The sequence below is a fragment of the Eleutherodactylus coqui genome, chromosome 8 (assembly GCF_035609145.1).
Source record: "Eleutherodactylus coqui strain aEleCoq1 chromosome 8, aEleCoq1.hap1, whole genome shotgun sequence".
Classification (NCBI taxonomy): Eukaryota; Metazoa; Chordata; class Amphibia; order Anura; family Eleutherodactylidae; genus Eleutherodactylus; species Eleutherodactylus coqui.
In genome coordinates, this window is record NC_089844.1 from 123,935,671 (window position 1) to 123,953,251 (window position 17,581).

Below are 17,581 nucleotides of genomic sequence, written 5' to 3' on the forward strand. Positions count from 1 at the left end.
TCTGTGAGACAGGTCCCATAGAAGAAGGAACCCTCGGTTGTTTTAGTTGTTAATGGTCTAGCAGAGAGGGATACACTCTGTGAGATAGGTTCCACAGAAGAAGAGACCCTCGGTTTTAGTTTAGTTATGGCTTAGCAGAGAGGGATACACTCTATGAGTTAGGCCTCATAGAAGAAGAGACCCTCGGTTTTAGTTTAGTTAAGTTGTTGATGGTGGAGAGGGATGCACTCTTTGGGACTGGTTCCATGGAAGAAGATGCCTTCGGTTGTTTTGCCATATATAAGGGGCTGACAATTCGGGTCAGAAGGATGCACTCTATGGAGCGTGTTATTATTATTGTTGTTGTTGTTGTAATATGCGTAAGACCTTATTAAAGAAGATAGAGCCCCTCAAGGGCTGCCGCCATGTGGATGAATTTGTAGAATGTAAGAAAACTTATGAAAATGTGTGACATCGACCCGCACGGTAGATTACAAAAATGGCGTCTGGGAGGAGGTCTTTAGGACCAAGAGGCGCCTTGAAAGATCAAGGTTTGCTAGAAAGTGCTGGAGTGAGAAGCAGAGAGACAGTCAGAGAAGGTTATAAAACATGTGATTTGTTGGCAAAGAGAGAGGAAAAGGTGTATAATATGTATAATCCATACTAGGTGGATATATGTGTGTATATATGTATATACTATATGTGCAAATAGTTAACTGAGCTTGCTTTTAGAAGAGAAGGGTTTGTTTATGTAAAGCTAGAGCTTGTGTTTAGTTTTCAAGGTCAAGAGATAACGAAGCGAGAGAAAATGCAATAATAACCCTGGATAATATCTTTGCTTGCTGTAAAGGAATGAAGGCTTGAAATGAATTTAATTAATTATACCGTCTTAGTAGGCAGGAAATATAGCAATTTCTAAGGTATATTCTTACTTATACAGGGGTTGAAAATGAATGTTGCAAGGTCCCAGCATATGTGTTAATTATGAGTTCAAATGCAGGGAATAGTTAAGCTAAAACAATTCAGTCTGTGTTTCATATTCGTAGAGAGATAAGAGATGTTTTGAAAAGGTGGGGGCTTTCAGACTTCACTTTTTGTTCAGGGTCAAATACAGAGAAAGAAAGACAAGGGGGGCTGAAAAATACCCACAGATTCTAAAATACTTCAGCGTTTAATACAGCATATAATAGCTTCAGTAAATAAGAAAGATAGAATGTCTCAGTCACTCAGCAAACTTTTTTCCCATAATTTGTCAAAGATAGCGCTCATTCACAATCTCATCTCAATAGAATCATGTACTTTATAACAATATAGCACTCACCTCAATGTTTTTCAACTGATGTTTGTTTGTCAAACTTTTTTTGTCTGGGCATCTGTATGTACTGGTACACCTTCAAAGGGGGGTGAGGGAGCAAACTTGAGCGAATGGATGGATGAGAGTTAGTGACCCGTGTTCGGGCTGTGGTGAGTGTGTGATGCAGATAATGACTGGGGATAAAAGTCCCCCCCATGCATGGGACTTTGCTTGGTTGAGATGTGGACGTGTAGACTGTTAAGCTGAAATGAGCTGTGAAAAAAGACGCACGGAGCCAATATCGAAGGGGTGGAGCTAGATGATGTAATAGTACATAATGTTTCATCCCTCTTCTCGACAAGGGAGGGGGTGAGGATCTTGAGCAGCTAGTAAAAGTTTTTGTTTTGTTTTTTCTCCTGTCTCAAATTTGATAAGACATTGCAGGCAGGAACAGACTAATAATGAATTTGCTTAAAGGGATATCACATTTCCAATATTAATAGGTGTTTGTAGATTATTCTGCCCCGATGTAACTCATGTCTCTGTTATTGGTGCTAACATTTTACAGGCCTTATCTGCATCCATCAAATCTTTTTACAATGTTGTACTACCTTGAACTCGGCTACTATTCTTCCAATTGAGTATCCTCGTTCAAAAGGGGGGGAGGAGAAGGCATAGGTGATCTAGGTATTGCAAGTCAGCCATTTATAAATTTTTTTGCAAGCCATTTTTAAATTTTTTGCAACAAGATTCTGATCTTTTTGTAATAGAATATCAGCCTGATTGTCTAGCATTGATGCAACAAGAAAATTTAAGTTTTAAAAAGTTACTGAAAGCCCTTGTTAACAATGCATATTTTGAGTTGTTTTTTATAGATGGTACCCAGGGTGATTGACGACTCCATACTGGATATACAGTGGTTAAAAGCAGAATGCCTCCGCATGTCGCAGTACAAGAAGTGGAACTAAAAGCCCTCGCTGAGGCGTGTAGAGTGGAGGAAGGTAAGACGGCAAACATTTACACTGACTCCCGGTATGCATTTGGCATAGCTCATGATTACGGCCCAACATGGAAGGCCAGACAGTTTTTTACCACAGCAGGACAGCCAATTAAGAATGATGCAGCGGTCTCACGGAGGCCCTACTTCTACCTAACAAGGTGGAAAGCTCACACCAATTCCTACACCGGAGAAGCAAGAGGCAACGCCATCAAAGACCACACAGCAAAAGCAGCGGCCCTCAAGCCGTGGAAGAAAAGAAGAAAAGAAGAATTTAACAATAACTTTGGACTTTGATAAAAATTTGGACTTTGACAAAACTTGGACTTTGATAATAACTTTGGACTTTGATAAAAACTTGGACTTTGATAAAAATTTGGACTTTGATATGCTAAAGACTTTACAGTTACAAGCCAGCAAGGAAGAAAAGGAAAAATGAACTAAAAAGGGACGGCATATGGTGAACAGTCAACAGCACTTGCCCACCACGGTCCCTGTGCCTCATGATGGCCCAGCTGACGCACGGAAAGACGCACCTCTTAAAACAGCAATGATGTCGATGCTTGAACGAGGACGGGTGGCTCCTGGGTTTTCTGTAGTTGCTGCATCATTTGTCCAGTTTTGCATGATCTTTGCCGTAAGCAACAGGGCAGAAGTAAATTTGCCACATAACACTTGCCGGGACCACTCTACCCATTTCAGGGATTGCAAATTGGCTACACTCAGCTCCTACTTGTTGGGAAGTAAGAATATGTGCTTGTTGTTGTTGATGTTTTTCAGGTTGGAGACCTACTCTGTTACCAAAGTAAATAAGCAGGTAACCGCACAGAAGCTCATGAATGAGGTAATCTGCAGATATGGGGTACCGGAAGTGATTGACTCAAACAAAGGTACAAATGTCACAGGTGAAATAATGCAATACATCATGTCTGCTTTGGGTATATTCCAGGCTTTTCACACACCCTACCATCCGCGGAGTAGTGGGAAAGTAGATACAAAAGGCAATGAAGAAAACGGGCAAATCTTGAATTGAGTGTCTTCTATTAGTTTTTCTTTTTCTCAGGAGGGTACATGCCACAGTATCAGAGTTTGGGGAATGATTTTCTTGTTAATTTTGTCATAGGCCTCCCCAAGGAATTGTCAATAATGCTTTCTGCAGTCTCTGCTTTTCTCCCAGGTCCTACAGATGAGTGTCACAATCTAAAACCAGGTGACAGGGTCTATGTGAAAAAGTTTGAGAGAGAAACCCTGTTTGAATGTCCCTACCAGATGTTGTTCACCACCCCAACTGCAGTCAAGCTCGAAGGAAAGCCCACTTGGATCCACACTTCGCACTGAAAAAACTAATGATCCTGTATATCCTTTACATGCTATAATTTGGTACAATTCCTCTAACACACCTTTGACTACTGTACATTAGCCACCTGTTTCAGAACAAATTAATACAATCAAATGTGCAATATGAATCCTACACTGAGGGTAAGAATCCAACACTGCATCGTGCTAAGAGAGAAGTTGACGCTCCAGGTGGTAACTTTGATCCACATGTATACATAGATGCAATAGGAGTGCCAAGGGGGGTGCGAAATTAATTTAATTCTAGAGATCAGGTTAAAGCAGGTTTTGAGTCCTTATTTGCTATTGTCACTGTTAATAATAATGTAGATTGGATGAATTATATCTATTACAATCAGCAGAGGTTTGTAAACTACACCAGAGATGCTTCTGCAAGGGTTAGCTGACCAGTTAGGGCCCGCTGCATCCATGGCCCTAGAGTGGCCCTGGATATGATTTTAGCAGAAAGAGGTGGGGTATGTAATTTCCTGTATGTGTATTATCCCTTTGATCAAAAAGAGTATGAGTAAGGGACTGGATAATGTGACCAACGTTTCCCTTGTTTGAAAAAGATGAAGAGCCAGTTCCGATAGTGCCAACCACGTACGTTACCAGAAGAATGGAGAAATGGACTAGTACTGCGCCGCCTCGGTCTCATAAGATGGACTGTCAGTGGAATTCCCATTTGCCTAGGGAAAGTGCAGAAGACCTTAGGTTCCGGCGAGGGCACACCCTGTGGGGTGTTAACTTGTACAGATAGAGGGTATGGATGCCCGGAAATAAGCCCAGGGAATCCATGGCCTCCTTCTGAGGTGAGGTAGGGATCCCCCCTCCTAGGAGTAGGGACTTACGGGCAGTGGAGAAACCTTGACGCAAGGGAGAGGCGACCGAGGAAGAGTGCGAGGCCTGGTACTTGATCTCCATATTAAGTTTTTTAGGGGGGTTTGAGAAGGATATATATATATGTATATATATATATACCCTTGTAGGTAGAAAAGAAAACACTGGAATATATACATTTACATAGATATAGTTATATGCCTTTCTTTTTATGTATACTAACTTTATTCTCATTTGTACTAACTCTATGAAAAAACTTAATACGTCGCCTTATACCAGATATGCCAAAGGCCTTGCCAGGCGAAGACAAAATGTATCTTTAAACACAGCATAGAAGAATCGGACGAAGGACGTGTGCTTGGCCGTTTTCCCAGAAGCGCAATATCAAGATGTTCAACTATGCATCTGAATTTTCACTGTCTCAGGCCGGAAATCCGGACTTCCCATATATGGAGAATGCATGCTTGGCCGCTTTCTTAGAATTGAGTGGGTGATTCTTTGCACTGGAGTTAATTGAATATGTGATTTTCTGTACATAAGCCAGAGGCGCCATATCAAGATAACGACTGTTTTCACTGTCTCAGGCCGGAAATCCGGACTTCCCATATATGGTTATGAGCCCATCACCCATTCCTGGTGATGGGACAAAAGGGTATAAGATCTCATGTAATCTGTAATAAAGCACGGCGAAGCGCAGTCATGTCCCGTGTGAGAAACTATACCAGACCTCTGTGTGGTGTCTCTTCTTACCGCCGGCAGCAGGGCAAGTGGGGTGGGCCTGATTGGTGCTGTACTTAGAATTACCCTGACAGTACCAGGATGACCAATTTTCCCCTATCCACAGATTTGTCACTGCTCGCTTGCTGAAGACTGGCTCAAAAGAAAGTCTAGCGAACAACGACAGCCCTCGAAGAAGCCCTGCAGCTGCTTCATTCTTGTGATCGGTGAGGGTCGTAGCAGCGGGAACGCAGCTATCAAAACTTTTTAGATGTCCCTATGACATGTCTAAAGTTTTTTCAAAGCACAGTTAAACTTGAAAGGCTTAAATAAGGTTCAGGAATGAAAAAACTAAGCACCACAACAAGGGCACAGAATCTGAGATAGTTCGGAAATGATCAGAAGAAACTTCAGAAATGTTATTTTACTGAACAGAGTAGTAGATGCTTGGAACAGGATTCCAGTAGATGTCGTTTGAAAATTAAAAGTAAGGGTCACTTTATATGGGTTGATTCTCAAGCATGTCAATCCGCGCTCATTTGCTTTTGCTTTACACTAGCTGCAAATCGCAGCCATGGGGACAAATGATTGTAAGTCAAATCATTTGTCCCCATAGACCAGCTGTAGATGTACAGCCAATCACTGAGCATTTTTATGCTTGCTGTAAAACAACGATCAGCCCACGAATGACCGTTCGTTTGTTCACCGACTGATCATTGGTCCTTACTAACGATCTGGTGTTTAGATTTAGCGATCATGTCTTTCATAATGATTATTTTTATGGCAAGACAATTTTGATAATTTTATTGTTTATTGCTTTTGCTTCATTAAGGCTGCCTTAATATCTGTGTCGGTGGTTCGCTTTTCAGGGACTAGTAAAGTGGAAACCTATGGTCAAATGGTTCCGTCTTATGATGGAACCGAACATCGCCGAAGTACACCCATGGTCAAATGGTCCTGTCTTATGATGGAACCGAACATCGCCGAAGTACACCATTGACTATAATGGGGTCCATTCGGTTTCTGCTCAGCTGCCTGGCATGCAGTACTTTTTCTTCCGGTATTTTGGGCAGGATCTACGATGGAGACCCAAACAGAGCTTCCAGCGTGTATGTGAAGGCAGCCTAACACATTATCATTCTGCTGTCAGTCTACATGCTGTGGGTGAGGAGAAGCCGACACAGCCTGCCTCTTTGACTCGGAAAGTGTGTTTATTCTCAAACATCTCAGCGTTTCCGAATAGCACAAATGGGCAATTGGCATATCTGTCCTGAGTTGATGCTGCCCATGGTCCAGCAGCTTTATCCTGATGACAGGCTCCCATTAAACACGCATCTAGTAGCACACTGGACCTTCTTTAGCCTTCAGAACAACACATTCATCATGGCTTAGAGTCTAAGTTTTCTTGAAGTTTGCTGCCAATTGGATGGAGGTACTGATATGCTCTTAAAAAGACAGGCAGGGTTCATCAATTCATGCTGCTTCTGCCAAATTCTGCCCCTGCTATTAGCACAGTGCAACAGAAAACTGAATTCAACGGATTCAATGTTTTTAAACTGTTCAGTGATCTAATTGTTGTGTTCTTTTGCCTTTCTGTTTCTATTAGACACAAATGGCGCAGGAACTGGTCGTCTGCTGTTATAGCCCATCCCTGCTAAGGAACAATGAGTTGTGCATTTGGACATGTTATTTACTGCACCAGCATTTTGGGGGGGGGGGGGGTTGCTTGAATGCAGTGACTGTTCTTCAGAATGATTCTTAACATCTTCCTCTGACCCTTATCATCCACAAATTGTTTCTATTCACAGGATCTTATTTCGCTGTTTCTCCGCGATCACACCATTCTCGGTGTATACCCGACACTGTTGCTTGTGAAAACCCCACAAAGTTGGTAGTTTTTTAAATCCTGGTCCCAGCTACTCCAGCACTGTTGCCCATGCCTCATATGAAATCCATCAGATTACTCAATTTTCCTATTCTAATGAAGAGCCACACTGAAACTGATCTACAGAAAACTTTCCCACTTGATTTTATGCTGCACACGGGTCTGATTTCCATACAGGGTAGCTCCAATCGTGGAAGGGACGGGGTCTTGTGGTCATTTAATGTACGTAAAATCTAAGAGATGTTTCTGTTTAGGATGATTGTTTTCCAATTTTACAAATGTCATACATTGATGTAGCATTTTTGTGAATCTTCAATCAGAAGACTAGCAGAATCAGTAATAGTCACAATATCTAAATGCACATAGTAAAGCATTCTCCTCTACTAAGAAGTTTCTATAGATGAATTATGAGGTTTATAGGAAGCAAAATATAATTACCACGTTTGTTGGTCATTATGTCAAAGATTGGAGAAGTCGCTCTTTCGCTAAAATCTTCAGCTCGGGTCACAAGTGCTTCTTTTACAGCCTTGTACCCAGCAATTATTATTATTTTCTTAGGTCCAAAATTCAGAGTAAAGACGTCCCCATACTTCTCAGACAGCTGCAACGTAAAATTTTAAGTTAAATATGAATTGAATGGTCTGTAAAGATGAAATTGTGTTTTCAAATAACAATACTTTTAAAAAAACAGAACCATAAACATGCACTTAGAACAGTACGGACCACAGTTCCTGCTGAGTCCATAAGGCCTAGCTAATATGCAATCTGAACGATCACTGCATTAGGAACAGTGGGCACCTGACCCCGTGTGATCAGTCTGGATAGGTTAGGCGTCAAAAGACTGGATGGCGCTACTCCTGATAGGAAAATAGTACTGCAGTCCGCTACGGTAAAACATACACTAACTTTTTTTAAATTAAACAAAATGATAGGGAAATTACATGTTTCAGGCCCGAACCTGACACTTCATCAGATTCAACTGTCATACAGAAAATGTCAGCATTTAACTCCTTAGTAACCAGCCCATTGCCTTTTTACATCCTAGCTTGCTGGACCTTAATCGCTGAGAACGTAGAAACATGTTTCCTGCAGGGATTAAGGCCCTCTAAACTGACGACGTGACAGCTCCATGCTGCCAGCTCCCGTAGGTAGCCGGCAACCTGGAGCTGCCATTCCAGGTCGCGGGACTCCTCTCCCAGTCACATGATCGCCAGCATTTACCAAATGCCAGCGTTCATATAAACGTCAACAAAAAGTTTTTAAAAAGTTAAAGATTCAGCTGCCCTGATGGATCAGATCCATCAGAGCAGCTGAAAGTTCTTACCCGCCTTCTCCGCAATGTCCCGCACTGTCCTGGCCTCCCGGGTCCCGTCGGCGCCATCTGAGCATGAGCGCCAGACGTTATACGTCGGACTCGTGTTTAGAAGGGCGCGCAGCCCGGGAAATGTAAAAACTCTCTGGCTCCCGGCTCCCATTTTTGGGACATCTATATCGTTTTGGCCCCTCAAGGGCTCTACAAGTGGGCAATGGGGCCTCAAACACCTTCAAGCAAAATGTCTGTTCTAAAAACCACCAGCTGCTCCTTTCGTTTTGGGCCTCGTTGTGAATACGGACATAATATTAGGGCCACAATGGGTATGGTTCTGAACACAGGACAAACAGGGGGATCCATTTTGTGGATCCAAGTCTTCATTCCTATGTATGCTGTACAAAAAAAATGTTTTAAAAGTGACATAATTGCCAAAAAAATGAAAATAGTAATTTTTTTCCTCCTACCTTGCTTAGATTTATTCAAAAACTGTGAGGTCAAAATGTGCATTACACCCCTAGATTAATTCGATAAGGGGTATAGTTTTCAAAATGGGGTCATTTGTGGGGGTTCTTCATCGTTTTGGGCACTCAAGGGTTCTACAAGTGGGCAATGGGGCCTAAATAACCTTCAAGCAAAATGTCTGTTCTGGAAGCCACCGGCTGCTCCTCTCGGTTTGGGGCCCATTGTGCATACGGACACAAGATTAGGGCCACAATGTCCCGGAACTTAGCCCCTCCCCCCCTCCCATTGCAAATAGTGGCGAGGGGTGGAGTGTGGGCGGGAGCTCAGTACACTGCTTCCGGCTCTTCCGGCCTCCTCCTCCTGCAAAGAGGGGCACCATATATCAACCACGTGTGAAAACCTGGCCGATATACGGTTATCTGAACAAGCCCTAATTGTGCTGTTATTTTTATTGAATGGTGAACGCTGTAATACAAAACTGAAAAACAATGGTGGAATTACTGAACTTTTTCTATCACCCCTTCCCTCCCCCCTAAAAAAAAAAAGTTTTAATAAAAGTTCTACAACACCTTATATGTTCCCCTGGAGTGGTACCATTAAAATATACAACTCATCCCAACAAAAAAACAAACCCCATATGGCCATGTCAATGAGTTATGGCTCTTGCAATGCGACAATGAAAATCGTTTCACCCCTTAGGGTGGGTTCACACGAGTGTGTTTTTGTGCATGCATACACAAGCACAAAAACACGCTTGTATTTACAGAATGCAGTATGTAAGCCGCACCACGTAGGAATCTTTTTAAGAAAGCCATTAGTTGAATTGAAGTCAAAATTCCAGCTTTATTGGTTAAAACTCAATTGGTTACAGAGCTTTGCGACGTTTTGTACGGCACAGGTGACTTTATCAAGCATGCCTGCAAAGATAGGACATGCGTGCACCATAGGGAATGCACGCATTGTTTTCAATGGAGCCGCAGCTGCTGCCGGCGGCTTCATTGAAAACAATGCTCTGCCGGCTCCCTGCATTCTTTTTCAGGGAAGGGCTTTACATACAAGCTCTTCCCTGAAAAAGAAAACTTTTTGTGTAAAAAAAAAAAGGTATTCTTCAATTCTCTACCGCAGCTGTCACACATGTCAGCTGCGGTAGAGGATTCTGCTGCCATCAATTGATTTCAGGGAAGGGCTTTAAATATAAGCCCTTCCCTGAAAATCAAGTAAAAGTTGTTTAAAAAACAAAAAAAATAGATACTCACCTCCCTTCAGCTGCCGGGGCACAGCAGCATCTTCTCCTGCTGTCCCCTGCACTGTGATGCTGATCTATCAGCAGGAGGGGATTTAAAATCCCCGCCTGCTGAAAGAGCTGAATGTGATTGGCTGAGGTGCTCAGCCAATCACAGGCAGCTCTCGCCCGTCAGGCAGCTCTCTGCCGGCAGCAGAATCCTCTACCACAGCTGACATGTGTGACAGCTGTGGTAGAGAATTAAAGAATTCCTCTGCTGCATCTACCACAGATGTGGCAGATGTAGCAGCAGGGGATTATTTTATTTTGACTTCTGCCGCTGTCCCCGACTCTGCAGCGCTGCCGAGCTATCAGCAGCCAGGGATTTAAAATCCCTGCCTGCTGGTAGCTCTGATTGTGATTGGCTGAAGCACTTCAGCTAACCACAATCAGAGCTACCAGCAGGCGGGGATTTTAAATCCCCGGCTGCTGGTAGCTGACAACTACAGAGCCAGGGACAGCGCCAGAAGTCACGGCTGAGCCCCGGCAGATGAAGGGAGGTCAGTATTTTTTATTTTTTTTTAATACACATTTTTAAATGGCTTTTCAGGGAAGGGCTTATGAAGCCCTTCCCTGAAAAGCCATTGACGGGATGCCAGCAGCAGGATTCTCTACCGCAGCTGTCATGTGTGACAGCTGTGGTTGAGAATTGAAGAATTCCCTTTGCTGCATCTGTATGATGTAGCAGCAGGGAATTCTTTTAATTAGCGGGGGTGAAGGAAACAACTGCCGCATGCTTATATGTAAAGCCCTTCACTGAAAAAGAATGCAGAGGGCCGGCAGAGCATTGTTTTCAATGGAGCCGCCAGCAGCAGTCGTGGCTCCATTGACAACAAGCACGCAGCTGTGTTCACGCGTGTTTTTGCTCGTACCTAGGTGCGGACGTATGTACGCACCTAAGTACGCACAAAAACACGCTCGTGTGAACACACCCTAAAGGCACCAAATATCCTGGTCACTAAGGGGTTAAACCATAACGTAGTTTAATACATTTATATAACAGTAAAATAATGTCTGTACATGTAAGATGCACCAATGCCTGTTAGGGCATAGCTCAGGTATGCCCTAGCAGCGAGTAAGGGTCGTTTTACAAGGGGCGCTAAATCATTCAGCGGGAATGCGAATAATTTTCATTTAGTGTAAATGCATTCCCCGACTGAATGACAATTCATTCTCTTCTTGTTAATCATTCAGTTTACAGATGCATAAAACTGAATGACTGCAACACCTCCATTCACTAGTGATGATCGTGCCCGTGTAAAAGCACGGGGACGATTACCACTGGGACGTTCCGTGTAAAATGGCCCTGAGACCAGACAGTGGTTATTTCCCAATCAGCCCCCTCCCTTTGCACTACGATCAGTGCTGATTAGAGATGAGCGAACGTGTTCGTCCGAGCTTGATATTCGTGCGAATATTAGGGTGTTCGGGATGTTCGTTATTCGTAACGAACACCATGCGGTGTTCTGGTTACTTTCACTTCCTTCCCTGAGACGTTTGCGCGCTTTTCTGGCCAATTGAAAGACAGGGAAGGCATTACAACCTTCCCCCTGCGTCGTTCAAGCCCTATACCACCCCCCTGCAGTGAGTGGCTGGGGAGATCAGGTGTCCGCCTAATATAAAAGTCGGCCCCTCCCGCGGCTCGCCTCAGATGCGGTGTGAGTTAGATGAGGGACAGTGCTGTTTGTACCAGAGCTGCTGTAGGGAAAGAATTGGTAGTTAGTGTAGGCTTCAAGACCCCCAAAGGCCCTTATTAGGGCCACTGATAGCTGTGTGTTGGCTGCTGTTAGCAGTGGCAATTTTTTTTCTTCTCAAAATCGTCTCTGCAGAGCGTTGCACCCGGCATTAGGGACAGAAGTGTTGCATAGGCAGGGAGAGTGTTAGGAGTGAGTGTAGCCTTCAAGAACCTCAACGGTCCTTTCTAGGGCCATATTTAACCGTGTGCAGTACTGTGCTGGCTGCTGTTAGCTGTGCTGCATATGTTTTTTCTTCTCAAAATCGCCTCTGCAGAGCATTGCACCCTCCATTGATACTGCAGGGAAAGAATTGTGTAGGCAGGGCCACAACACAGTTATTATTCATTGAATATACGCAGTGCTGCCTTTTGGTGGAAAAAAACTGAAAATAATTGTATTTGTCCTGCCTCTGTCCGTCCTAAGGGCGGTGGACACGTGTCGGCTGCGTGTGCAACGTTTAAGAAATCAGACGCACCCAGCTACGTTTTACTCCTGGCTTCGCCATTTGCTTTCCTTAATTGGGAAAAAAAATACCTGCTCTGCCAGAGTTCATAACTCTGCTACCCTCACGTTCTGTGACACATAAGCAGGGACACAGCACAGTTATTAAACTTCTCATGTTCATTGAATATACGCAGTGCTGCCTTTTGGTGGAAAAAAACTGAAAAAAAAACTATTTGTCCAGCCTCTGTCCGTCCTAAGGGCGGTGGACACGTGTCGGCTGCGTGTGCAACGTTTAAAAATCAGACGCACCCAGCTACGTTTTACTCCTGGCTTCGCCATTTGCTTTCCTTAATTGGGAAAAAAAATACCTGCTCTGCCAGAGTTAAAGGGGTGGTCTCGCGAAATCAAGTGGGGTTATACACTTCCGTATGGCCATATTAATGCACTTTGTAATGTACATTGTGCATTAAATATGAGCCATACAGAAGTTATTCACTTACCTGCTCCGTTGCTGGCGTCCTCGTCTCCATGGTTCCGTCTAAATTCGTTGGCAGCTTGCTTTTTTAGACGCGCTTGCGCAGTCCGGTCTTCTCCATTCAGCACGAGCCGCTTCAGTGTGCTCCCCGCTACAGCTCTTCTGCGCATGCGCAGACGAGCTGTCACTGATCGGGAGCGCGCCGCAGCGGCCATTCTGTACCTTCCTCTGTTAGAGGAAGGTGCAGAAAGTGGAGCTGCCCAGCGGAGAAGCCCAGCCCAGCAGCCCCGAGAAGCCTCCCAGGTAAGTGATTTGTCGGGGGGGGGGGGCTGCCGCTGCGCCGGGCTGCGCCGGGGGGGCTGCCGCTGCGCCGGGCTGCCGCTGCGCCGGGCTGCGCCGGGGGGGCTGCCGCTGCGCCGGGCTGCCGCTGCGCCGGGCTGCCGCTGCGCCGGGCTGCGCCGGGGGGGCTGTCGCTGCGCCGGGGGGGGCTGCCGCTGTGATGGGGGAACTAGCGCTAGGCCGGGGGGGCTGTCGCTAGGCCGGGGGGGGGGGCTGCCGCTGTGATGGGGGAACTAGCGCTAGGCCGGGGGGGGCTGTCGCTAGGCCGGGGGGGGCTGCCGCTGCGATGGGGGAACTAGCGCTAGGCCGGGGGGGCTGTCGCTAGGCCGGGGGGGGGGCTGCCGCTGCGATGGGGGAACTAGCGCTAGGCCGGGGGGGCTGTCGCTAGGCCGGGGGGGGCTGCCGCTGCGATGGGGGAACTAGCGCTAGGCCGGGGGGGCTGTCGCTAGGCCGGGGGGGGCTGCCGCTGCGATGGGGGAACTAGCGCTAGGCCGGGGGGGCTGTCGCTAGGCCGGGGGGGGCTGCCGCTGCGATGGGGGAACTAGCGCTAGGCCGGGGGGGGCTGCCGCTAGGCCGGGGGAACTAGCGCTGGGCTCCGGAACCTAGCGCTGGGCTCCGGGGCCTTCACCTGGGCTGAGGGTCTAGCGCTGGGGAGCCGGGGGCTAGCGCCTTACCTGCTGCCTGGCGGTGGGCGTCTGGTCGGCGGCTGCGGGGCGTCTGGTCGGCGGCTGCGATGCGTCCGGTTGCCATGGAGACACAGCTGGCGGCGTCTCGGGAGCGCGCACGTCGGGCTGCAGCGAGCGACGGGGAAAGAGCCGGCGGCCATCTTGAGGAAACTTTTATAAGTTGCTGAAACGCTGGAACGGTAAGTACGAACCAGCTAGAAATGTCATTTACAGGGGGGCTTAGTAATGTATGCTTAATGGGGGGGACTGGGCAAAAAAAAAATTTAACTGCTTCCTCGAGACATCTCCTTTAATAACTCTGCTACCCTCACGTTCCGTGACACATTAGCAGGGCCACAGCACAGTTATTAAACTTCTCATGTTCATTGAATATACGCAGTGCTGCCTTTTGGTGGAAAAAAACTGAAAAAAATTGTATTTGTCCTGCCTCTGTCCGTCCTAAGGGCGGTGGACACGTGTCGACTGCGTGTGCAACGTTTAAAAATCAGACGCACCCAGCTACGTTTTACTCCTGGCTTCGCCATTTGCTTTCCTTAATTGGGAAAAAAAATACCTGCTCTGCCAGAGTTAATAACTCTGCTACCCTCACGTTCTGTGACACATTAGCAGGGACACAGCACAGTTATTAAACTTAGATTATTCATTCACTAGAGGCAGTGGGGCCTTTCGTTTTCAAAAAACGGAAAAAATTATATTTGGCTGCAGTCTTGCGCCAATTTATTTCCTGCCTGTGAAATCAAATCACTGGTAATACAGCATGCTGAGGGGTAGGGGTAGGCCTAGAGGACGTGGACTCGGCCGAGGACGCGGAGGGCCAAGTCAGGGTGTGGGCACAGGCCGAGCTCCTGATCCAGGTGTGTCGCAGCGCGATTAGGAGAGAGGCACGTTTCTGGCGTCCCCACATTCATCGCCCAATTAATGGGTCCACGCGGGAGACGGTTATTAGAAAATGAGCAGTGTGAGCAGGTCCTGTCCTGGATGGCAGAAAGTGCTTCGAGCAACCTATCGTCAACACGCAGTTCTGCGCCGTCCACTGCTGCAAATCCGAATCCTCTGTCTGCTGCTCCTCCTTCCTCCCAGCCTCCTCACTCCACTACAATGACACCTGCTCAGGAGCGGGAACACTCCCAGGAACTGTTCTCGGGCCCCTGCTTAGATTGGGCAGCAGCGGTTCCTCTCCCACCAGAGGAGTTTATCGTCACTGATGCCCAACCATTCGAAAGTTCCCGGGGTCCGAGGGAAGAGGCTGGGGACTTCCGCCAACTGTCTCAACAACTTTCTGTGGGTGAGGAGGACGATGACGATCAGACACAGTTGTCTTGCAGTGAGGTAGTAGTAAGGGCAGTAAGTCCGAGGGAGCAGCGCACAGAGGATTCGGAGGAAGAGCAGCAGGACGATGAGGTGACTGACCCCACCTGGTGTGCAACGCTTACTCAGGAGGACAGGTCTTCAGAGGGGGAGTCAAGGGCATCAGCAGGGCAGGTTGCAAGAGGCAGTGCGGTGGCCAGGGGTAGAGGCAGGGCCAGACCGAATAATCCACCAAGTGTTTCCCAAAGCGCCCCCTCGCGCCATGCCACCCTGCAGAGGCCGAGGTGCTCTAAGGTCTGGCAGTTTTTCACAGAGACGCCTGACGACCGACGAACAGTGGTGTGCAACCTTTGTTGCGCAAAGCTCAGCCGGGGAGCCAACACCAACAGCCTCACCACCACCACCATGCGCAGACATATGATGGCCAAGCACCCCACAAGGTGGGACGAAGGCCGTTCAGCGCCTCCGGTTTGCACCCCTGCCTCTCCCCCTGTGCCCCAACCTGCCACTGAGATGCAACCCCCCTCTCAGGACACAGGCACTACCGCCTCATGGCCTGCACCCACACCCTCATCTCCGCTGTCCTCGGCCCCATCCAGCAGTGTAGTTCAGCGCACCGTCCAGCCGTCGCTTGCGCAAGTGTTCGAGCGCAAGCGCAAGTACGCCGCCACGCACCCGCACGCTCAAACGTTAACCGTCCGCATAGCAAAATTCATCAGCCTTGAGATGCTGCCGTATAGGGTTGTGGAAACTGAGTCCTTCAAAAGTATCATGGAGGCGGCGGCCCCGCGCTACTCAGTTCCCAGTCGCCACTACTTTTCCCGATGTGCCGTCCCAGCCCTGCACGACCACGTATCCCGCAACATTGTACGCGCCCTCACCAACGCGGTTACTGCCATGGCCCACTTAATCCTGGCCGCATTCCGAAAACCAACAAAATACAACCGTGCTACTAGGTCCGCAGTCACCACCACATTACCACCAACGCGGTTACTGTTAAGGTGCATATAACCACGGACACGTGGAGAGGACACGTAGTGCCTCAAAAACATCCCCCTCCTCCTCCAACAGGGAAAACATTCTTGGCAAATGCCTTTGCATTGGTTCGTCTGGTGGCAGTCCAAGAATTTCACCTTTACCGACACTACAAGAGAGCCCCCCCACCATCCCCCCGCCACGGCCCACTTAATCCTGGCCGCATTCCGAAAACAAACAAAATACAACCGTGCTACTAGGTCCGCAGTCACCACCACATTACCACCAACGCGGTTACTGTTAAGGTGCATATTACCAGTCTGACTGGGGCATGCAGACACCTTGACAGAATGAATAGTGTGTGACACATAGGTTCCCCATTGCTATGCCCACGTGTGCAGCTCCTGATGGCGGTGGCACAGGATTCTATTTCTCATTGCTTCTGTACAGCATTGTGGGCTATCGCCCCGCCCCTTTTAAAGAGGGTCGCTGCCTAGCCGTGCCAACCCTCTGCAGTGTGTGCCTGCGGTTCCTCCTCATGGCAGACGCACTTCTAAATAGACATGAGTGTGGCGTGGCATGAGGGCAGCTGAAGGCTGCGCAGGGACACTTTGGTGTGAGCTGTGGGGAGGAGGGGGGGCGGTTGGTCAGCATGTAACCCAGTAGAAGTGGCAGTGGAGTGTCATCCAGGCAGTGATTGTGCTTTGTTGTAGCTAGTGTGGTGCTTAGCAAAGGTATGCCATGCTAATGAGGGCTTTTCAGAAGTAAAAGTTGTTGGGAGGGGGGGGGGGGCCCACTCTTGCCGGTATTGTGGCTTAATAGTGGGACCTGTGAACTTGAGATGCAGCCCAACACGTAGCCCCTCGCCTGCCCTATCCGTTGCTGTGTTGTTCCCATCACTTTCTTGAATTGCCCAGATTTTCACACATGAAAACCTTAGCGAGCATCGGCGAAATACAAAAATGTTCTGGTCGCCCATTGACTTCAATGGGGTTCGTTGTTCGAAACGAACCCTCGAACATCGCGGGAAGTTCGTTCCGAATAACGAACACCCGAACATTTTGGTGTTCGCTCATCTCTAGTGCTGATCAATGTGCATCAGGGGTTAAATGTCTGTGATCAGGGTTTTAATTGATCTTGGCTATTAGTACTAGAGTGCTGCCAGCAATTGCTGTCATATTCCCTTGCGAATAGCAATGGCATACATATACCGCATTATGCGGGAACGTGCATGTATATCCTTTCGTGAGAAGGGGTTAATTACGTTGACCCATTGCAGACTGCAGATCCAGAACAAATAGAAATAGAGACATCCTGTCATGGTTGAGTAATGCTGCTGGTAGGTTAGGGCTTACTCACACGGGTGTACGCAGTTTCGGTCTGCGGAATACACAGGGTATTCACAGACCAAAACTGCTCGCATTTACTATGTGTTTTGGACCTTCTTACATTCCTTTGGGTGCGTGATTCATGTGCGCAAAAAAAAATAAAAATACAAGAAGGATCTCTGCTGGC

The 17,581-nt window shown here is 47.3% G+C and overlaps 1 protein-coding gene across 1 annotated transcript in view; it reads right to left on the bottom strand.

The window, feature by feature from the left end:
• Positions 1 to 17,581, bottom strand: part of LOC136577583 (cytochrome P450 2K1-like) — a 47,180-nt gene that overhangs the window by 17,910 nt on the left and 11,689 nt on the right. The window contains exon 2 of the mRNA XM_066577510.1: positions 7,486 to 7,648. Within this exon, the coding sequence (XP_066433607.1) occupies positions 7,486 to 7,648 (163 nt within the window). The remainder of the gene's footprint in view (positions 1 to 7,485; positions 7,649 to 17,581) is intronic.